General features: G+C 52.2%; 1 protein-coding gene across 5 annotated transcripts in view; it reads left to right on the top strand.

Moving 5' to 3' along the window:
- Positions 1-22,907, top strand: part of EPHB2 (EPH receptor B2) — a 143,288-nt gene that overhangs the window by 9,083 nt on the left and 111,298 nt on the right. For 3 of the 5 annotated variants that reach the window (XM_015598978.2, XM_025041500.1, XM_015598976.2), the window contains exons 2-3: positions 17,608-17,672; positions 20,702-21,386. In XM_015598978.2, coding sequence (XP_015454464.2) covers positions 17,608-17,672; positions 20,702-21,386 — 750 coding nt within the window. Of the gene's footprint in view, positions 1-16,270; positions 16,290-17,607; positions 17,673-17,776; positions 17,871-20,701; positions 21,387-22,907 lie in introns of those variants that run through there. The other 2 variants (XM_015598975.2, XM_015598977.2) reach the window with 2 other exon arrangements.

Here is a 22,907-nt window from a genome sequence, read left to right as displayed (position 1 = left end):
GAGCGCCTGGCATGGATAGGGGCTCCACAAATAGCCATTATCATAATCATTCCCATTATGGTTATTTTCTGTGAAATGGGAATGTGATGGCAAGCTGTAGGAAGCCTGAGTGAGGTCATACAGGAGACAGCTTTGCACAGGCTATCACCGCTCACCGTGAGAAAGGGCTGGTGTTGATCTAGCGGTGCTGGTTCCGTGATTCTCAGAGTGTCTCTTCCTACACCAGGAGTCCAGCTTTCTGCTGGGGGTCCTCCTACGCCTCTGACCTCAGCTACCATGCAGACCTCTGTAAGGCAGACAAGGGGCATGATTCGTACCCCCGCAGTCCAGAAAGTGCTGGGGCAGGGAGTAGTCCCAGGTTCCGTGGCCCAGCCTGCAGCAGAGGTCCACTGCCTGATAGGCCTGTCAGTGGCCTGGGAGTGGATGGGGTACCCGGGGAGGGCTGGGAGTGGATGGGGTACCCAGGGAGGGCTGGAGCTGCTCGTACCCGTACCTGGGCCTGTGCAAGCAAAAGCCAGACCACATCCTGCTGGTTGGCCTTGGGCAAGTTATATCATTTCTCTGAGCCTCAGTTTCTTCATCTGTAAAATGGGGATGATGATAGTTCCCAGGTTTTGGGAAAATTGGGTCCTGGGCAGGGCTTGGCACATGGTAAACACTAGCTAGACAGCCCCAAGAATAGCCCACCCCCCAACCTGCTCTCCCATCCATCCAGAACAGCAACTGTTGCTGGGCCCAGCAGTGCCCAGTTACATGGGATGAACATCCGCCCTGCCATAGCTGCAAGCCTTTCTGGGATGCACAGACACGGGCAGGCAAGACCGGAAGTGCTAGAGGGGAGGGCTCTCCTCAACCTTGGCCGAGAATCCCCTCACCCTGCACTGCCCCCTCTCAGCAGAGGGGCTGCGCTTTTACTCAATGGTAGGAATGGGCGTGGGCTTCTTAAGGATGAAGCAGTTGCTGGTGTGCAGGAGATGGCCACTTTCTTTATGAAGGATGGTATATTAGTTTCTTATTGCTGCTGTAACAAATTACCACATCCTAGGGGCTTAACACAACACAAATGTATTCTCTTACAGTACTGAAGGTCAGAAGTCTGAAATGGGTTTGTTTTATTGGGCTGAAGTCAAGGTGTCCATGGGGCTACACCTCCAGCGGCTCTAGGAAAGAATCGGTTTCTGTGGCCTCTTCCAGCTTCTAGAGGCCACCTGCACTCTTTGGCTTATAGCCCATCCCTCCATCTTCCAAGAGCATCACTGCAACCTCTGCTCCCAGCCTCGCTTCTCTTCTCTCTCACCCTCCTGTCTTTCTCTTATAAGGACCCGTGCAATTGCACTGCGACCACTGGATAATCCAGGATAATCTCCCCATCTCAAAATCCCTAACTTAAATCTCATTTGCAAAGTCTCTTTTGCAATATAAGGTAACCAGTTCTGGGGATTAGGATGTGGACATCTTCGTGAGGGGAGCCAGAGTTTGCCTCCTCCTTGACCAGAGGGGCCTGGCTAATGTCGATGATAATAACATTACCATAACTTCCATTTATTGTGTGACTGCTTTGTGCCAAATTGTGTAGAAATTTGAGTTACAGTAATGACAGGCAATATTTTACCGAGCACTTACTATAGCCAGGCATTGGGCTAAGTGCTTTCCGTGCATGACCTCATTGTCACAGCCACCTGCAAGGTGAGTCCTGATGTTATTCTCATTCCTCTGCTCAGAAAGGGAAGGAAGTGGTCTGCCTGAGGTCCCTGGGTTAGGAAGTGGGGTTCAAATGTAGTTCTGACTGCTGAGCCCACACTCTCAGCTCCCTGGGGTACACCATGCTTCTCTGGCGTTTGAACCCCACACCCGGCTTTCACTGCCAGGCTCCTGCTCTCCTGTCCTCTTGTTCACTGGCCAGCGTGTGCTCCTCACTCTGACAGCAAGAACCAGAGCTGCTTGCTTGGGCGTCGCCCTCACCAGTCTGTGGGTTCCTCCAGGCAGGGGCTGTGGCCTCGGCAGGCGCATAGTAGGTGCTCAGCGAGGGAGTGTGTTGAAATCGGAGGAGTGGAGATGGGCAGAGTGTTGAGGACTGCATGTGGGAGAGGGGCGTGGGTGTATGCCTGAAGAGTTCTCTGTCCCAGTAGGAAGTAGGGGGCTGGGAGCCAGACAATTTGGGCACTAATTTTGGCTATTTTATTGAGTGGCCAAAACACAGCCTTGGTCCCGACCTTCCGTCCTGAGGCTTTTCGTCTGCAGAACGGGGTTCCAGTTGTACTCTGTCACCTCTGAAGGCCTTCGGGAGACACTGGCCCATTGAAAACAGTGCCCGTGGGCACTGTTACTCTCTGCTTGATCCCCTGGGCCCTTCCCCAGTTCCATCTTTCCACCTCAGAGAGCTTTCTGGGGCCCTTCTCCGGGTCCATGTCACTGAGTTTTAGGTCCCACACACTGCTGCCTCATCATGGAGTATTGGACCAACCTCCAGGCTGCCTCAGGCTTCCCATCTCTACACCTGGTGCTGTTGTCATGCCTCAGACCCTGGCATGACTTCTTCACAGCCTCTGCAGGACTGAGTAGTCTGCCCACCGTGGGCATGCTCCTCCCCGACCCTGTGCTGGCCTGGTCAGCTCCCTGGGGCGGGGGCAGAGGAAAGAAAAGCACAGGTAGGAGGAGACAGCACACATTCTCTGTGCTCATTCAGTCACAGGCTTAGGAAGGAGTCCTTAGAATCTCCCTGTTCGTGGCAGCCTCCATCAGGGTCTTCCCACCTCCCTGGAGAGCTCAGTCGTAACCAGCGGGAAATGGGACAGATAATTGCAACTTTAAATAAGGCCAAGTTAATGCTCCCTGCCAGGCCCAGCACGAGGGATTTTCAGAGCTTTGAAGGGAGGCAGTGGGAAGCCCCACAAGGCGCCCAGAATCCCAGTGCTGCCACCAACTCCGTGGTGACCCCAAGCAAGTCACTGCCCTTCTCTGAGCCTCGGTGTTCTCATCTGTTAAATGGGGAACAAATGGCATCACCTGTGAAAAGTAGCTGGCACAATGCCTGGCACATGGTAGGTACTCAGTAGCTGAAAGTCAGGATTATGATTATTACTCCTGTTCAAATGCAGCTGCCCATGCCGCCCAACCCCAGAGGTTATTCTGGGAGCTGTTCCCAGTCCCTTTGGTCTCAGGGTAACAAAGAATGATTAAAATTGTGGGACCAACCTCACCTGAGCTAAGCTGACTGTGCCAGGCCTTATGCTAAGAGCTTTGCATCCATACCTGTGAGTAAGGCTCGTTTAGTGCTCCCATTACCTAAATGAGGTCACTGAGGCTGCAGACCTGGGGTAAGTGTGGGGAAGAGAAGGCCAGCAGGGAAGGGATCAGGAGCACCAGTCAGCATGGGGGGACGGGACCACCCACCACATACCTTAACCCCGTCAGGGAAGCAGCCCATCCTAGTGGGGTGAGTGCCAGCGTGGTGAGATGCTTGAGGTTCCAGATCCAATTTCTCCATTAGAGCAGGAATTCCTGAGCCTGTTCCCAGCGTCAGCGGGTCTGCCGGGGCCACCCCAGGCAGCTGCCATGGCCGCCACCCCCACAGGATTCCTGGTAAAGAGGAGCTCCAGTGTGGGTCTGGATTGTTAAGGGCTGATTGGGGCAGGGAGCTGGGCCTGATTATGGCCAATGGTCCTGTGGTCTTCCAGATGGACCGAGTGAGTAGCACAGCCAGCAGCCTGGGAAGGCTGCTCTTGGCTCAGCTCTGAGGCAAGCCTGGCCTGGTACATTTGTGAGCTTGGCACAGGCCACCTGCTCACGATCTGACATGGTCTCTCTTTGTGCCATGTCAGACCGTGGTATGGTGGGGAGCTGTCTCCTGGTCATACTGGATACCAGGAGCCACCATATTCCACTCAGCAGCCAGCATTGCAGGACCCCTGCCTCCGTCCAAGAGCCAGGCTAAGAAAGCATATCAGACACATTCTGGAAAGGAGTAGCCCAGAGAAAGGGCAGCTAACCCAAGTTGGGGAAGGAGGATAGTGGTCAGGGAAGCCTTCCTGGAAGAAGAGAAGCCTGAGCTAAGCCTCAAAAGGTAAAGAGGAATTTTCCAGGTGAAGAAAGTGGGCATCCTGGGCAGAAGCAGCAGCTTGGGCAGGTGAAGGAGGCAAAAGGAGAGTCTAGCACATTTAAGGAACAAATCTTTCCTACTCTGGGCCTCTCTCCTGCTGCTCTGCCTGCCCACCATGCTCGAATCTTTTCAGAGAGGGTATATTCCAGGCAAGGGTATGGCCAAGAGCAAAGGCTCGGCAGTGGAAGACAAGAAGGTGTGGGCTGACGGTGAGCAGACTGGCCCCGTGGGGTGGAGTGAGGTGCGTTTGGGTCAGAGGCCAGGGCCAGCCCACAGAAGGCCTTGAATGAACAGTCACTTGTAATAAAGACTGGTCTGGATGGTCCCCTCAGGGCAGGTGATGGAAGCATCTCTGCCTGGCCCATCAGCACCGGTCAGTTTCCCAGGGTAGCACTGGCCTGGAGGCCTGTACAATCACAGGTAAGGAAGAAGAGCCTGGTCCTCCCAGGATGGTGGCTGACCTCCTCTCAGAAGCCTTCCATGATTTCATAGAATGGTCTCATGCACAGGCAAGAAGTCTCTACCACCATCCTCTACCTGAAGCCCAGAAAAACCCATTGAAGGTGAAGTGACTGTCATGGCTCACCTTACATACCTCCTGAAGCAGGCAGCACCCTCCTCCTGACACTCCTCAGGCTGCAAAGCCATCCACACATTGTGGTGGAAGAACTCCAGGCTGGGTGTCAGGTGGCCTTGTTCCCTTCCCACTCCTCATCCTTGGCAACAGCCTCCCACCCGCAGACCAGATCATGCCTGCTCCCTGATTCCAAGCTGCCACCCTTGGGACTAGAAGCTCCCCGCTTCCTGACCCCATCACCTGAGACTGTGGACTCCCAAGAGGTTCCTTGAGATCATGAATAAAGTTGGATCACACAGTCCAGAAATCAAAGTCCACCTTCCCCACCAACTTGCAAGGGATTGGCCTACTAACTCGTCCTCACTGAGCCTCAGTTTGCTTATCTGCAAAATGGGGACAGTGATGCATCCTTCGAAGGGTTTGGGGAGGCTCAGATGAACTTAGATGTGATCCTGACTGTCCATGGCCTGCACGGTGCCTGGCGTAAAGGAGGTGCTCCGTGGTCATCATGATGATGGCGATGTTGGAGTTGTGGAGGGGGTATTTCCTTACCTCCTGGCTGGTCTTCATCCTGCATCTGGCTCAAGGGGCCCCTCTTTCTCCACCCTAAGTGTCTTCTCCGCCCTAAGCCCCTCCCCCCCATTTGAGTCCTATTCCTTTTCAGGCCCTTCTGCTGTTATTAACCCTTCCATGCCCGGCCATGTCATGGGCCCCAGCAGGTCATGCTAGAAGCCCTCAGGCCTGCCTCTTTGTCTGATGCTGCCTCTCCAGGTGTCAGGGGCAGTCAGGAACAGAGCGTCACTTATGATGAAGACATGGAGGCTCTGATCATGAGACGATGATGGGAAATTGCTGGGTGGCTCTGGTGAAACATTGACACATGAGAAAAACACCCCAGCAGAGCTGTGTCTGCTTCACTGCCTGAATGCCAGGCATGGTTGGCAAGCGAGCCCAGGGAGTAAGAGGGAGCAGGCAGAGACGTATTGAGCAGAGATCTGCCCTGGGGGTTCAGTCACTGCACCCACACTGCCAAGGGCCACAGAGGCAGAGCTGGAGCGGAGCATTAATATTGGAGGGAGGCAGGCAATTTAAAAACATCTCCTCTGAGGCAGCAGCTGCTCTCAAATTGGGTAACGGCTCTGGAGCCATCAGACCCGGGATGGAATCTTTCCTCTGCTCCTGTCAGCTGTGTGGCCTGGGGTAGCCCTCTGTGCCACTCTGATCCCTAAGCTGCAATTTCCTCATCTATAAAATGGACCCGTTACATAAGAGAATGCAATGACAGCTGAATCAGGCCCCGCCGCCCGTCAGCCCTGCTGCCTTCATGATGGTCTTAGCCCTTCAGCCTAGCATTTGAGGTTCTTTGCCTTGTCTGGAGTCCTTCCTCTCCTAGGCCTGCCTTCTCCTTTATGCAGCTCTCTGCAGGGGGTATGCTTCTTTCCTCCTAGCCTCTGCACGAGCTGTTTCTTCTGCCCTTTTTCCTTCTAACAGTTCTTCCCCTTTCCCTTCTTCCAGCCTGGCTGTCTCTTACTCAATATTTGAGGTTTACACCAGGTGTCACTCATTTGGGAAGCCCCTCTGACTCCCAGGCAGGGTTTGGGTCCCTCCTTTGCTATGAAGTTATATCTATTTATGCCTGGCATCCCCCTTCTAGACCATGCAACAGGCCTACCAGAGTGGGGGTGATGCAGAATTTGGGCTCCAAGTCTCATTTACTGGGTCTGCTGTGGGATGGGATGAGACTTAGCCATATCCATAATGGGGAAGCCAGGTCTACAGGCCAAGGGGGCCCCAGTGTAACAAGTTATCTGGAGGCAGATTCGGATACATCAGGACAGATCCCGGGATGCCAAGCTAAGCAAGGAGCCAAGTCCAAGGGTAAAATGTGTAACCTAGAAAGTCCTTGGGAACTGGGGGTTGGAGCCATTAGGAGTTTAGAGTTTGCCCCAAATCAACACAGCTTTGAGATCAGTGACAGTGTCTATTTTTGATTCTCTGGTACCTAGCGTGGGGCAGCCCATAGTAGGCATTTGATAAATCCAGGCCGACTGGATGGGAGGAGTAGGTAACGAGGTAGCAGATTTTGAGATGTATAAGCGAGTGCTGTGAATGGATGGATGAACAGGTAAATGAATGGTCAGATCGGTAGACGAATGAAAAGAAAGGAAACAGGGAGTGGAATTGTTTCAGTGGGAAGATGGATGGATGGATGGATGGATGGATGGATGGATGGATGGATGGATGGATGGATATAGATGGATAGATACCTAACTGGGGTGCTAGAAGTATGGGATGGCAGACGGGTGGTGCAGTATTGGGTGAGCAGAATGATAGCCAGATGGATGGGGTAAGTGAGAGGGAGGGAGGGAGGGAGGAAGGAAGGAAGGAAAAGTGAATAGATGGATGGATGGATGGATGGATGGATGGATATAGATGGATAGATACCTAACTGGGGTGCTAGAAGTATGGGATGGCAGACGGGTGGTGCAGTATTGGGTGAGCAGAATGATAGCCAGATGGATGGGGTAAGTGAGAGGGAGGGAGGAAGGGAGGGAGGAAGGAAGGAAAAGTGAATAGAAAGGTATGCAGGTGGGTAAAAAGGTAGTTGGGTGGGTGGGTGGATGGCAGGGTAGTTTGTGGATGATTGCAAGGATTAGATAATTGGAAAGATAGATGGATGAGTGAGTGTTTGGGTCAATGGGGAATGAATGAACAGTAAAATCTCATGTGGCTAAATGCCTGACATCTTGCCCAGAAGCAGAGGGGGGTGGTCTGGATTCTGGGATTTGAGTTAATTGTCCTTCACTAGGAGAAACCAGTGCCAATTAGGCAAATAGATCAAGTCCCAGCAGGTCCTGCAGCAGGCTTGCTAATTGACTCCAACCTGACAGACCCGGCTTGGACTTACAGTGGCCTGCGTCTTATTGATTTGTAATTTACACCCACACAAACCCAAAAGAATTTGAGGTGACTTATAATATTAAACCTGCATGCAACAGTTAAAAATAAAGTGAGAAAGCCAGGGGCCACATAGCAGAGTGGTTAAAAACATACCTGGTTCTACTCCTGGATCTGCTGCTTACTAACTGTGTGATGTTGGGCAGGTTGCTTAGCCTCTCTGAAGCTCATTTTCCTCATCTACAGGAAGAAAGAAAGACGAAGAAAGGAAGGGAAGTTTAACGAGAAAATGCGTGAATGATGAATGGATACCTAACTGGAATGTTAGATGTATGGGTGGGTAGATGAATGAGTGGTGGGTTATTGAGCAAGTAGAATGGTAGGTGGGTAAAGTAAATGAGTGGATGGGTGGACGATGGGTGGATGGGTAAATGGGTACAATATAATTCTAGCTCACAGGGCATCATGAGCATCAAAGAAAACAATATGCATGACGGATCAGCACAGTGGTTGGCACTAAGTAAATGCTTTGAATTATATAGTGTCTGGAGCCATCTCGATGTGACCATATTTCTTGGAAGAAAAACCCAGACACCCAGACTGATGGTATAAGCAGGAAAGAGCATTTAATGTCTGGGTAGGCTGGGGGTGGGGACACGGTGGGGAGTAAGGTGATTTTAACAGAGGCCAAGGGCCACCACAGTAAACCAGACTCAGCCTTGCCCGCGTGGCACTCACAGTCCAATTGAGGGGCTGGTGAATAAAAGAAAGTCACAGAGCAGGGTGACGAAGGTGACAATGGGAGATACACATAGGACTATGGGAGACCCAGTGCCAGGGTCATTAGGAAAGGCTTATCAGAGGAGGTGACCTTTGAAACAGATCTTGAAGGACATGTTTGAGTGTCCCAGGCATGTCAGGAGGGCAAGCGACGTTGCAGGGAAAAGGAACAACGCCTTGAGTGCTGGACTGGTCTGCAGAGCAGGAACTCTGTCCAGTGCGCACACAGGAAATGCAAAATATTTAGCGACTTCTCAGAAGGGGTGCCGACTGCAAACTACTGGGGTGCCAGTCCTCCTGCCTCCATTAGTCAGCCTGAGGTGGGTCCTGGCTCTACCACGTCTTGCTAAGTGGCTACCTCTCTGAGTTTCCTCTTCTCTTCTATTAAATGGCCGTGACGATTGTTCTCATCTCATTGGGTCACTACTAGGATCTTACGAGATAAAGTCAAAAAGTGCTCAGCATAGTACCTGGAACAAAATGAGGCCTCAGTAATGCTGGCTGCCATCATTATATTTTTATTACCTCTTTAATAGGTGGGACAGGTCTGTGGATTCATCGAAGTAAAAGAACTTTACAGATTGAAAATCACTAGGCAAATTCTGGCTGCAAGAGGCAGCCTGGTGTGTCAGGAGGGCTCAAGGGCAGTAGATCTGGGTTCAGTTTCTGACTGGCTGTGTGACCTTGGCCAAGTCACCTAACCTCTCAGAGCTTCAGGTTCCTTACGTATAAAATGGGGCCAGTAACAGGGTTGTCATGAGGACTAACGGAGCTCCTCTGTGTAGAGGGCTGTTCCCGGCCCTGCCTCCCTTCTTCCCCTTCCCCAGCAAGCCCTGGTGTTCATTTACCGCCCACCCCACCCCCAGCAACCCTTTCTCAGACCCCCATCCATCATCCTGTCCTTTGCGGAGGTTAAGTGGGTCCCCAAGCAGCGAATCCAAACTCTCTCAAAGCCCTGGCTGCACAATGCGGCCTGCTGTTAGCGAGCAGCCAGGCTGGCCTGGAGGATTGGGTTTCAGCCTGGCGGCCGGCGCTGGCGGATGCCCAGGCCAGCGGCGGGCAGGCGGGGGACAGAGTGGAGGAGCCAGCGTCGCGGGGACTCCTCCGCCTGGTCCTGAGAAAACAAGAGCAGGCTCCAGCAAGGCAACCGAGGCAGAGAAAGCCGCAGTAGGACAAGGAGGGGTATGTGTGCGGGAGTCCTTGGGCAGAAGGATTTTACATTAGTCGCGTCCCCTTCCCGGGAGCCCGAGGGTGAAGCGGCGGGTCGAGCTGGAACAGCAATGTGCCGCCTGTTGGCAGGTTTCTCCTTAGAACATCCTCAGCCTTCCCAGCACTGCCCAGGGCTTCCCTGGCAGTGCTGCCCGCTTGCTGTGGAACAGTGACCCTGAGGCCATCTCAGGCACCGATCCTCATTGCGTTTTCAGAGGGGAGGCCTCCTCAAACCTAGTCGGGCAGAACTGGGTTCAAATATCAGCTCTGCTTCTTTCTGACTGTGTGACTTTGGGCAAGCTCTGAGCCTTCTGGGCTCAGTTTCCTCTTCTGTACAATGGGAATAGCAGTGCCAGCCTTGCACGGTACACTGAGTGATTAATCCAGCCTGGCACCGACGACATGGTACATGAGGCCTGATGGCTCCTGGGGTCAGACCAAGGGGTCAGATCCTGCCCTGCCCTTCATGGCCACGTGGCCTTGGGGGAGTCCTTGATCTTTCCAAGCCTCAGTTTCCCTATGAGGTTGCTCTTGGATGTCAATGAGACAATGATTATGAAATGCCTGCCCACCGTCAGCCCTGTGAGTGTGTTTCCATGTTATAAAAACACTTTGCATCCAGTGCCTCTTTGGATCCTTACAGGCAACCCTGTGAGGTACACAGAGCAAGGACTTTGTGATCCCCATTTTACAAATGAGGAAACTGAGGCTCAGAAAGGTAAAGCGACTTTTCCAAGTCACCCAGCTTATTAATGGCCTTGAACTTTATCTCCTGGTTCCTGAATGTTGCCTCCTCTTAGATTATCTAATTTGAGCCTGGGAAAGGATGCTGCAGCTCCTGGCCATGAATAGCCTGGGTCTGGCCTCTAAGCTGTGGCTGGCACCTCACCAGGCTGTGGTATGGTAGACAGGCCTGCGTTTGAGTCACCTCAGCCCCGTTAGCCCAGGGAGCAACTGGAGCTGCTGGGAAGGGTCCAGAGTGGCATCTGCTGCTTGGATTTCATGCCAGGCTGATGTGCTGCCTGGGCTGTGGGCTGCTGGCCAGTCTAGAGCAAAGACCCCAGGGAACAACTACTAGACATCTAAAGACCACATCACTACCCTCTTCGGGCATCCTCCATAGCTCCCCATTGCCTGAGATAAGACCCAAACTCCTTAGTCCCCTGTCCAAGGCTCTACATATTCTGGCCCCATCCTGGGTTACCATATCCTTCCAGAAAGTATTTTCCTCCCACCTCATGGGACAGAAATCTCAGAGTGGTGCAGTGATTATGAACATGGGCTTTGGTGCGAGACAGATGCAGCTCCACCACTTCCTGCCTGTGGAAACCTTGAACAGCCTCTCTTAACTTTAGTTTTCCGTCTGTAAAAAAAAGAGAGATAATAAAGTACTTGCTTTCCAAATAGTTTTGATGAAATGACATAATGGACGCCAAACCCACCACTGAGAACCAGTCATCAGGTTTTACTATTATCCAAACTGCCCCTGACATTTCATCCCTCTGTGCCTTTGATTCTGCTGTACCCTTCTACGTGGAGTACCCTTCCCCTCTTCTCCCAGCTCAGATGCCACCTCCTCTGAGATGCCTTTGCTAATTCCCTGGTCAGAACTAATCCCTTCTTCCCTGGGGTTTGCTGGCTCCCCTTGGGGACCAGCCATTTCACTCTACCTCTCCCTGTCGAAAGTTCACGTGTCGGGCACGTGTCAGGCACTAGTTTGGAAGCTCCTTGAGGGAAGGAGCTGCCAATCTGTTTCTACATTCCCAGTTTAGGGCATGGCACATATTAGGTATAGTAGACATTCATCAAATGACCACGATCTTGTTACTTAACCCAGGAGAATTCAGGGACAGCCGCCAGGAAGAAGGAGCCTTCGAGCTAAGTTTTGGAAGAGAATTTAGCCAGGCTAACAAAGCTGGAAGGGCCAGGCATTCCAGGGGGAAAACTGGAATAGTCAAGTCACCAAGGCCCAAAGTGCCTTCTGCACGCAGAAGGAAATTCAGAATGCCTGGACACTAGGGATATGGGACAGTGTGGCTGGAGGGTAGTTAGCTAACCTGGTCAACAGGGGTCTTGGATGCATCGTCGAGGAGCTAGGACTTTATCCTGCTGACAGGGGAGCTCTGAAGGGCATTAAGCTCAGTTAAGACATGATCAGACATGGGCTTTGGAAATATCACCCAGCTGTCGTGTGGAGGTCAAATGCAACTACATCTCAGTGCTGGGGATACAGTGCTGAACAAGTCAGACACAGAGCCTCCTACCCGCTGCCACCAAATGAGGGCCCTGGGAGATGTCACATCAGCAGGACTCACGTACAAGATGCCACTTAATTCTCACATGACCCATTTTACAGATAGAGGACCCGAGGCCCAGAGAGGAGCACAGGTTTGCCTGCAGTCACACATCAGAGAGTGTCAAAGCCAAGGTTCTCGCCTGGACAGTCTGTGCCCTATTCCCCTGCTGCCCTTCCCTCTTTCCTTTCCTGTCCTCACACAGGCCCACACAGAGGGAGAGAATAAACACGGACAAAAAGCCCCAGTGAGTTTTGTTTTGTGTTTGTTTTTTTAAGGCTATAGCTGTACATTTTTTTAAAAAACACAGATGTGGCATGAGATAGATGTGGGTTTAAATCCTAGCCCTGCTTGTGCACCTTTGTAAAGGTTGCTTCACCTCTCTGACCTCAGTTTCTTCATCTCTAAAATGGAGTTAACAGTAGGTATCCCCCTAGGTGGTCAGGAACCTGAAATGGTATTTAGAGTGCTCAGCTCAAGGCCTAGCACAGAATAGGTGCTTCATGAAAGGTCTTATGTCTCTGGAACTCTCACATACTGTCTTTAGTGCAGACAAACAGTGTCTGTGGCCCTAGAGAATTATGGCCCAAGATGGGGTCAGACAGAGCTGACCAGGGGTAGATCAGGGAGCAGAGGGCAAACAGCTACCCCAGCCTGAAAACCAGGGTGGTGGTAGCGCCTGCCAGGGCCCCGTGCAGCCACCCTCCTGTTGGGCCCAATGCTAACGACTTCAGTGTGTCTCCCTTTTTAGCTCAAATATTTCTGAAATACACACTGCTCGTTCACACATAGCCAGAGGGGCCTAGGGGCCTCCCCAGCCTGTGCGATCAGGGCCTCCTGATTGCTTTCTTCTGTGCAGTCTCCAGGAAGGAGAGGGGGTGTGGGTGCAATAGGGCTTGGGCCAAAACTGCTCCATAGCCAAACCCTCTTTTCCCACTGAGGAAAGCATTCGGGGCCAGTGGCTGGAGGCCCTCGTCCCAGCTTTTGCCTGGATTCTATGAATCTGTCCACACAGCCTCAGTTTTCTCATCTATCCATTGGGATTTTTTGAACGATCACTTAGAGCATCCAGAGGTTGGGAACTGGACATTTCTATAGGGCTCTCTGGGGTGGGAGTAAAAGTGAAAAGGCAATGTTAGGCAGGATGGGGGGCAGGTGGGACCAGAGAGGCTGGGCCAGGTGCACGTGGTCCAGCAAGGGGGCCTGGGAGAGCTGTGATGGTTACTGAGCAGCCCCTCTCCACCTCTCCAGGCTCCACCCTCAGCTCACCACTCCCTGCACCACCGTTCACAGCACCATTAACTCCCACAAACCATGCCATTGCTCGCCTCGCCTTTGCCTCCGCTCTATCTGCCTACCATGCCTTTCCCCCTCAGCCCCTCTGGACTTCCTTCTAACTCATTCTTCAGGCTTCCATTCAGTGTCACTTCCTCCAGGAAGCCATCCATAAATGGGGCATTTTCTTCCTCGCTTTCCACACCCGGTTCCTATAACCCGCAGTACCCCGTGCACATCCACATTGCAGTCTTTGTCACATTGTGTGGTAATTAATTATATGCATGTAGTGAAAACAGCTTCCCCTGCATGAGGGAGTGTCATTGTCACAGTGGGGTTGGGGAGGGGGACATTTCCAGCACTACAGAGGCAGTTTGATGGAGCCTCGTGTTCCCCAAAGCGTGGGAAGTAAAATGATGTTAGGCAGTTTGCAGACATTTTTAATCATAATAATCTTGGTTTTATTTTCCTTTCTTTTATAGCAAGTGATATTGATTTTCCATTTATAATAATGATTACTTTTTCCTCTTTAAAATGCACTTAAGAAGAAAAGGAGTCAACTGGAAGAAAAATAGTAACTAAATAAGTACAAGTCGTAGGTGGAAATGGCTAAAGTCACGAATGTCCTCATGGAGCAGAACGCTGGCATGTGCTCAGACCCTACAGTTTGCAGGGAGTGCCTACATGGTAGAGGAAGACTTACTATGTACCATGCCCTGTGCTAGGTCTGGGGGGCCCCAGGACCAGGACCTAGCACCCACCCTTCAGGGAACCACGGACCATTGGAAGGACCTGGCAGATAGAGGCAGGTCCCACCCTGGATATCTGCAAGGGCTGGGACAGAGCTATGCGGTTGTGTAGATTCAGGAGGACTTCTCGGAGGAGGTGACCTGAATTGAGACCTCTCAGATGAGGCGATTTAGGCAAAGAAGTTGTGGAGGGGGAGAAGATCGGAGAGGGTGTGTGAAGTGAGAGGTACGGGGTAAGGCAGACCACCACACAGTCTGTGCAACTGCGGCGCAGCTTGCGAACGGAATAGATGTGTCGTCGCGTTCCCGAGCCTTCAGAAGCCTCAGTTTTTCCATCTGTGAAATGGGACAGTATCACCTGTCTCCTGGCACGGTTGCGAGCATGTTGGTGAGGGCCTCAGGCTCCTGGTAGGATCTTAGTGGGCGTGAGTTCTCCTTTTGTAGATTTTTGAAATTAGAGGGGAGGTGTCTGGATGTTATGGGGAAATGGAAAAAAAGTGCCGGTGGAGAAAATAGGGTTTGGCTTCCTGAAACTTCCCAGGTTCCTGAGGCAAGAAGTACTAACTCCATTCCCTGGGGAACTGAGTTTGACTTTTGTGTTTGGTTTGAAAGGAACGAAGAGGAAACTCAGGACATCCCAGGAAAGCAGCATCAGACAGGCCTGGAAGGGCTCTGCGGGGGCTGCGGACCTGGGGGAAGAGGCCGGTGTTTGTCAGATGTTGGCAAGCATGGTCTGGGCGCTGTTGGGGAGATTGGGGGCGGGGGCCAGGTAGCCTGAGCTAGAGTCTCTTGGCCCAGCCTTCACTTTCAGGGGCCGCCTAATGAGCCCAAAGGAAATGGCATGTGTTCAGGCACAGATTCAGCCAAAAAGCACCACACTCGATCTACAAAAGCATAACTGCCACTTACTGAGGATTTGCTTTGTGCTGGGCTCCAGGCTAGTATACTTCCTGTCACATTTAGTCTTCCTATTCCCACTCAGAAGGTATCTTGGCTGTTCTCTAGTTAAGGAAGCTGAGGCTGAGAAAGGTTACAGATCCAAGGTTACAAAGCAAGGAGGTGGAAGAGTGTGTATTAGAACCCAGAGCCCCCTGACCTCTCTCAACTCCTGTTTATCCTCTCTGCTTACCTGCCCTTTTTTCACCAGGTGGAGGGAGGTGTCAGCATTGAAAAGCAAAGGCCAAGGGGAAGTTGAGGATAGCATGCTTATGTGTTCCTTCCTGCCACAGCTCCTAGGGGTAACAGCTTTCACAGAGGTGGGCTTACAGGCAAAGCCCAGGACTGGCAAGGTGAGAGGGAGCACAGGAGGCGCCTGCCTTCTCACACCCTTCGAGAAGATCTGCAGACTTCACGGTCTCTCTCAGCCCACTCCTGGGTGTGAACCAGCCGGTCCTCGACTTCCAGATCCTCCCCTTTCTTGTTTCAGGAGGCAGAGGGGGCAGTGGGAGCCCCTGGCTTGCGCTCCTTGAGAGTCAAGGGTCTGAACATCAGCTTTTAGTGTATGACTTTTGGCAAGTCATTTGCCCTCCCCAGGCCTGAGTTTCCACCCATACAATGAGGACGTCAGTTCACAACCCCTCCTCTGGGCCATGGAATACTCCAGGGCTTGGCCTCTGGGTCAGCCCAGGAATCCAGCCAAGGGGTGGGGCCACCTGCTTGGCGGGCTTGCACCCACCCGACCCCTTTCTCATCCCAAGCAGAGTCTCTCCTCTCCCTCGTTCGACACAGCTCCCAGCAGCTGTTCCTCAGGCCCAGGCAGAGAGCCCGGCTTGGCGCGTCTCTGGCTGAGGCCGATGAGAGAAAACAGGTTAAAAGTTCAGCCCTTGTTCTCTCCAGGAAGAAAAATCTGTAGCATTCGGAGTGTGAAAAGGAACCCTTTTTTCAGCTCCAAAGCAGCACAATAGAACTTCCCTCCAATTTGCCATCAAAAAGACGCCCTTGGCACTGGACTCTACCGTCCCTGGCAGCCCCTCCCCCCACCCCATCCCCAGCCCCCAGTGCAAAGGGACACGGTGACCAAAAACACAAGCCATGGGCAGTCATGAGAACACTGCTGCATCCTCCTTTGTCAGTTCGCTGGTCTGACTGGGGTCACCTCTGGCTAAATGCTTCCTCCCATCCCACCCTCCATTCCCACCACCCCAGCCCTAGTTCAAAGACCTCGTTACTCCCATTTTGACCTTCACAGCAGCCTGGACACTAAGCACCCTGCCTCCATTCTCTTTGCTCTAGTTCATCCAAACTAAGTGTCTAGAAGTTTACGGGGTAGGAGGCAGGAGACCTGCAGCTCCCCCTCTGCCACCAACTCCTGTGTGATTCTTAGGAAGCCTCTTCCTCTTCTCTGTGCCTCAGTTGTCCTATGTCCAAAGTGAGGCGTTTGGGCTGGACTAGGGAAACCATCTGAAACGGTGAGTGTTAGTTTCCTGGAGTATCATGGTGAGAAGCATTGTGCAGCCACAGATTGTGGGGGTTGATTGGTGATGTCTGTGCTGGGCACAGAATGGGAGCATGACAGCAAGCATGCCTCTCAGTCTCTGTCACTGCGCTGGGTGGTGTGGAAGGTCCAGCTGTGACCTCCTAGGTCCCTCCACCTACTCTCTCATAGCTAGTTGTATTCATACCTCATTTCCATTGCCAGACTATGATCCGTTCCATAGTAAGGTCTTTTTATTCATTGTTTTCTCTCCAGGATACCCAGCATAGTTCCTGGTACAGAATAGGCATCAGGCTATGTTTGTTGAATGAATACTTGAAAGAGGCCAATTTAAATCTGCTCAGTGGATTGCAATTCAGTTCAAAAAGTGTTTTGAGGCCCCTGGGGCTGGGAAGGGATAGAAGGGATGGGTCCTGAGTCTGATCAGGGGTGAATAGAGACCTCTTTGCCCCTGTGGGTCTCCATCATAGGCTGTGTGGTTTCTTCCCTCCAGCTGCTGGAATGAGGGGAAGTCAATGGGGCCTTGGCTGGTTCAGAAGCTGATCTGAGTCTCCTGAACCCACAGAAGGCAGGTGATGAACTGGCCCCATTGGGCACAGTGCTCACCCTAAATACCTCTCTACCCCCAAGGCCCTATCCTGGGGGCAGAGGTGACTAAGCCCTAGGGAGGTGGGGTGATTGGGGGTCCAAGGATGGGGACACAATGGAAGACTCCAGGTTCCTGGAGAAGCGGGGAGGATATCCCTGACAGGAGGTGTGGGCTTGAGGGCCGAGGTGGGGTAACCAGGGAGCTCCACTGGGATGGAAGGACAGCCCCTCTAAGGCCCGTGTTCCAGTTTTTGAGAATTTAATGCAAGCTGAAAAGTTAACAGAACCCTAAATTTGAAGTTAAACTTTGAATTTTACAGAAAATGGGCTTTCTCTGAAGCCCATCCAGGAAACCTCAAGTTAGGACCCTTCCCTACCAGTAAAGGAGGGAAAGGCCTATACATAGGTTGGTGGGACATGGTTGGCTGAGAGGATGGGGTATGGGTAGGACTGGAGTTGGGCCTTAAGGGATGGAGCCTGGAGGAATGGAATCAGATGATTGGCTGGAGCATGAGAATGGGTGGGGCTATGGATAGGAGGCAGGGCCTAAAAGAAGGGTATTCTTTAGAATAAGAGCTAGATGCTTATTTGGAGCAATGGAAGTAGGTGTGGCTCTGTAAAGAAGGTCCTCTAGGGGTGGGGTCTTGGGGTGGTTGACAGTGCTCTGTATGCTGGTAGGTGGTGACCCTTTGCTCTCCCCACAGAAACCCTGATGGACTCAACCACAGCGACAGCGGAGCTGGGCTGGATCGTGCATCCTCCATCAGGGGTGAGTCAGTAATCCTCAAACCTTGCCTGGTTCCCCAGGATACCTCGGGTTCTGCTGTAGGGCCTGGGTGCTCCCTCATATTCCAGCCCCTTTTCCTCTTTCAGGGCCCAGGGCCAAGCCTGGTCCCCTACCACTGAAGGAGTGCCAGTAACCATGACAACATACTGGATGCGTACTGCTATCCCACGGAACCTCAGGGTGAGGCTCAGAACTAGATACTCGCACTACCCCATTTTATGGATGAGGAAAATGAGCTGTCATTTCCTAAGCATCCAGTATGTGTCAGATACTGTGTCAAGCACCTTTCCACACATAAGCTCCAATCCTATGGGGAGGAATCACCTCCATTGACAGGTGAGGAAACAGGCTCAGAGTTGTAGCCACCTGCCAGCTGATAAGTCATGGGGCTCAGGTTTTTATCCAGGGCTGTGCTGAGTCCTCTAGGTCCCCTTTCTAGGTCCCCATAGCACAAAGCTCCCCTCCCTGAGTTCTTGGCACCTTCTTGGATCCTGTGATCTGAATCTGTGTAGTCTGTGGGCTCCACGAGGGCAAGATCAGGTCCAATTTGAGATTCCTCTTTCTCCCTGCACCAAGCAGCCCAGAACTTGCAAATGGACTACGGGGTAAGACTCCTGAAATTCTGTCCCAATTCTGCCACTTGCCAGCTGTGTGATTTGGGGCCAATTTCTTAACCTCTCTGAACTTTAGTTCCCTCATCTATAAAATGGTGATAATAATGTCTTACTCACAAAACTCTTGTGAGGTTTTCCTGCAAAGTTTCTAGCACAGTGCCTGGCATAGAGTGAGCTCCCAGTAAGGAGTAGCTATAATAACTATCACCATAGTCATTGTCACCATTATCAGTTTTAATATCATTCTCTCCTCATCAGCTAGATCTCTGGGGAGGACTCTGGGCTCCCACAGTCCATCCCTTCCCCTCTTCCCACCCCAGCTGCTCTGCTGGGACTCAGCTGCTGCCCCATGGAGCTGCATATCCCCCCACCCCACCCCAAGGCCTCTGCTCTCAATAGGCAGGGCCCCAGGGTCAGGCCTCTTTCTGTGGCTCTTTCTTGTCACCAATTTTCCATCTGCGAAGGCTGTAGGGCCCACAGCCCCACCCTGCCAGTAATGAGGCCAGGCTGGGCTGCAGGGCCCCCGGACGCAATTATTTGGGGTGTTTAGGCTGCAGGGCCTCCGCATGTTAATTAGAGAGAGGGGAGAAAGGCAGAGTGCTCTAATTAAGTGCTCTAATTAAGTTCCGAAGAAGAGCAGTGGTTGTAACAAGGGGCTGACTTTGTCACATGGTGCCACCGAAAAAAAAAAATTAAATGCAACGTAAGGAGCTTCAGAGCTGCCATTGAAGTAGAGGCTGGGCTAACAGGCTGCAGCTCAGCCTTCCCCCCACACACTCACCCTTAAAGCATTGTCCCTCCCCAGACCAGCAGCCACCGCTCCGCCCTGCACAGACGTGGCCCAGAGAATCTGAGGGAGGCAGAAAGACAAAGAACACCCACTTGAGAGTGACAACTTTCCCACCCCCGTCACAGTCATATCTGGCAGTTGAGGAAATAGAGGCCCAGAGAGGGGAAGTGACTTGCCCAATGCCACATATCAAGTTAGCAGAGCTGGGACAAAACCCAGGACTCCTGGGGCACTGTGGGGTCTTCATGTTTTGAGGCAGCATGGGCAAGCCCGTGAATGTATCTGGGTCTGTGTGACCTCACTCACTTCTCTGGTCTCTACTCCCTCATCTGTAAAATGGGGATAATCCTACATACCATGTGTGATAAACGTGACAAAGAAATGAAATCCTATTATAGCCCCCAGACCCTGGCCCGACATGGGTGGGAGGGGCTGCTCTGCAGGTAGAGTTCTTTTGGGTCTACTCCAGGTGAAGCCAGCCCACCACCAAGGGGGACACCAGAGAGGGTAGGTAATAGTAGCTCCCCTCAGAAAGCTCTCAGTCCCACTTGGTCTGAGACCAGACCAAGAAGGCCGAGAGTGCCTGGCACTCACCCAGGCAGATTGTCCCCGAAGGCCCAAGGGAGAGCTGGTGAATGCAAACACTGCAGCCAGAGGGAGAGGCCACTGCAAGAGGTTCCAGAACAATAGACAAAGAAGACAAGAGGGTGCTCAAGGAGGGCACAGAAGTGTGAACAAAGGCTCAGCAGTGCAAATGAGGGTCTGTGAGGAGAGCATGGGGGCCCTGTGCCATTTCATTCCCAACTTTCCATGGCCCAGCCCAGCAGTGAGGCTTGGGAACTCTAAGCTGGGTATGTGAGAGCCCAGGCCAGAGCCCAGAGAAGATGCTGAAGCACTTGCCCCAGGCAGGAAGGGCAAGAGGTCTCCCTCTAGGCACCATCTTAGCCACTTGTGGTCTCAACGCAGGGCTGCTGTCATGTGTCTTCCTGGTCACAGTAGTAAGGGCTCTTCTCTCATCAGACTGGGAATCCCCAAGGGCATGGACTGTGTCTCCCTGGTCAGGCAGGGAGCTCACAGCAGGCGGAAGTACTGTCTTTCCCATCAGGCTGGTAGCTCCCCAAGGACAAAGCTATGTCCACTCTCAGCAGAGGGGGCTCCCTCAGGGTGGGCCTCCCCCTATTTTTCCTCCCAGGCGGGAGCTTCCCAAGAGCAGGAGCTATGGTTCCTTTATCAAATTTAGTGAACCCCTAGGGGGAAGAGCCAAGTCTCCCGTATTGACTAGGGGGATACCAAGAGCAAGGAAGTGCCCTTCCCATCAGATTGACATGTCTCCCTCACAGGAATTCCTCAGGGCCAAGGCCATGTCTCCCCCTCAACTTGAGAGTTCTCTGATGGTAGGGATCATGTCGCCATCATCAGAGAGAAGACCTCTAAGGTAGTCTGCGCCTCTCCCATTAGACGAGGAGGTCCCTGATGCTAGGCGTCCTGCCCACTCGGATCAGACTGGAGAATTCCCTAAGGTGGGGTCTGTGTCTCCCCTTTTTAGACAGGGCATTCCCCAGGGCTGAGTCCCTACCTCCCCTACCTGACTAGCATTTCTCCCACAGTGGGAAGAGGTGAGTGGCTACGATGAGAACATGAACACGATCCGAACATACCAGGTGTGCAATGTGTTTGAATCAAGCCAGAACAACTGGCTACGGACCAAGTTCATCCGGCGCCGCGGTGCCCACCGCATCCACGTGGAGATGAAGTTCTCCGTCCGTGACTGCAGCAGCATCCCCAGTGTGCCCGGCTCCTGCAAGGAGACCTTCAACCTCTATTACTATGAGGCCGACTTTGACTCAGCCACCAAGACCTTCCCCAACTGGATGGAGAATCCATGGGTGAAGGTGGACACTATCGCAGCTGATGAGAGCTTCTCCCAGGTGGACCTGGGTGGCCGGGTCATGAAGATCAACACCGAGGTGCGGAGCTTCGGGCCCGTGTCCCGCAGCGGCTTCTACCTGGCCTTCCAGGACTATGGCGGCTGTATGTCCCTCATCGCTGTGCGTGTCTTCTACCGCAAGTGCCCCCGCATCATCCAGAATGGCGCCATCTTCCAGGAGACGCTGTCAGGGGCTGAGAGCACCTCGCTAGTGGCTGCCCGAGGCAGCTGCATTGCCAATGCTGAGGAAGTGGATGTGCCCATCAAGCTATACTGTAACGGGGATGGCGAATGGCTGGTGCCCATTGGGCGCTGCATGTGCAAAGCAGGCTTTGAGGCCGTGGAGAATGGCACCGTCTGCCGAGGTAAGGGCCGTAGTGCAGCTGGGGCCCACTGGCAGCTGGGAGGTCAGGCTGGCAAGGGCAGTGGCCTGGAGCTGACTGCGAGGCGCTCTGTGGCCAGGCTTTCCCAATCCAGCCGTTGTTCGGCTTCTTAGAAGGAGACATTCGAAGAGCACTTCTTGATGGTAGTGCTACAGGGGGTTGCAAGATGATATTAGTCGCACGAGGATAAATGTTTCTCATTTTAATTATTATATGAATGTTATTGATGGCAAGTGGTGCTTTACTTCGTAGACAAAGCGATACCATTTCCTTTTTAAGAAAATATGTAAGTCACAGTAAATCACACTTATAAGTTAGCATTTATTGAGTTTTTGCTGTGTCAGTCAGTATAGGCCAGGCTATGCTGATGTGACAAAACAATAGTTTATTTCTCACTCAGTGGAACATGTGCATCAAGGTTCAGCTTGGGACTCTTCCTGGGAGCCAAGCAGACAAAGGAGCCACCGTTTGTAATGTCGTGATCACTGGGGCAGAAGGAAGGGGCAAGAGTGGCAGATTGTATACTGGCTCAAAGCTTCTGCCTGGAATGGCCCTCACATCACTCCTATGTGTATTTCAATAGCCATAAAGCAAGTCATGTGGTTATTTCCAACGCAAAGAGATGGGGAAGTGCAGACCCACTGTGAGCCACGGCACCTGACCACCACTTCCACTGTGTGCTGAGCTCCTGACATGTCTCACATTTAATGCTCACAAGAACCCTATGAGGGAAAGCGCTATTTTATTTGAAAAAATTGAGGTTCAGAGAGCCTTGCTCATATATAGAGTGAGTGGAGGAGCCAAGAGTCTTACACCCAGGTAGTGGGATTCCAAACGCCCCTTCCCCCAGAACCACTATACTCCTGAAGTTAATTTAAGGGACAAAATTAAATAGACAATAGTACAGGTGGTGTTTGATTGTGGCAAAGAATCACAAAGGTGGGTTGCAAACATAAGTTTTGAAGAGGTATTGCATGGCAGTAAGAAGGTGTGAAGGGAGATAGACTTGGGTTCAAAGCCCAGCCCTGCCAGCTGTCTGTCTGGGCCGAGTGTAAGACTCCCTTTCATAGGGTAGTTGTGAAGATTCAACAACTTAAGACCTATAAAGGACTTACTGTAGCTTCTAGTACACACTAAGAGCTTAATAAATGTTAACTAAAGGAGATGATGTATATAAAGCCCAGCCTGGCACAGATATTCCTCTGTGTGATTTGTGATGGTGATGGTGGTGGTATAGGAGATTTGAAGCCTACTTGTGCCTCTTCCTTCCATCTTCCCCATCGGAATCAGATCCCGGGTGCCCCAAATGCCAGGCTAAGAGTTTGGACCCTATTCCAGGGGCCCTGAAGAGCCAGTGAAAGTTTAGCCTGGGGCGGTTGCAATGATCCTCACCTTATAAAATGCTGTCACAACCAGCATCTCCATGGCTCCTCCCTCCAGCTCTCTGGGCAGCATTTTAAAGGTCCCTAGGAGGACAAATGACATGGGGGTTCAAGAGATAGG

This window comes from Pteropus alecto, unplaced genomic scaffold (genome assembly GCF_000325575.1).
Source record: "Pteropus alecto unplaced genomic scaffold, ASM32557v1 scaffold39, whole genome shotgun sequence".
NCBI lineage: Eukaryota > Metazoa > Chordata > Mammalia > Chiroptera > Pteropodidae > Pteropus > Pteropus alecto.
The sequence above is the reverse complement of the archived record's forward strand: the minus strand, read 5'-3'. Positions and strand labels throughout refer to the sequence as shown.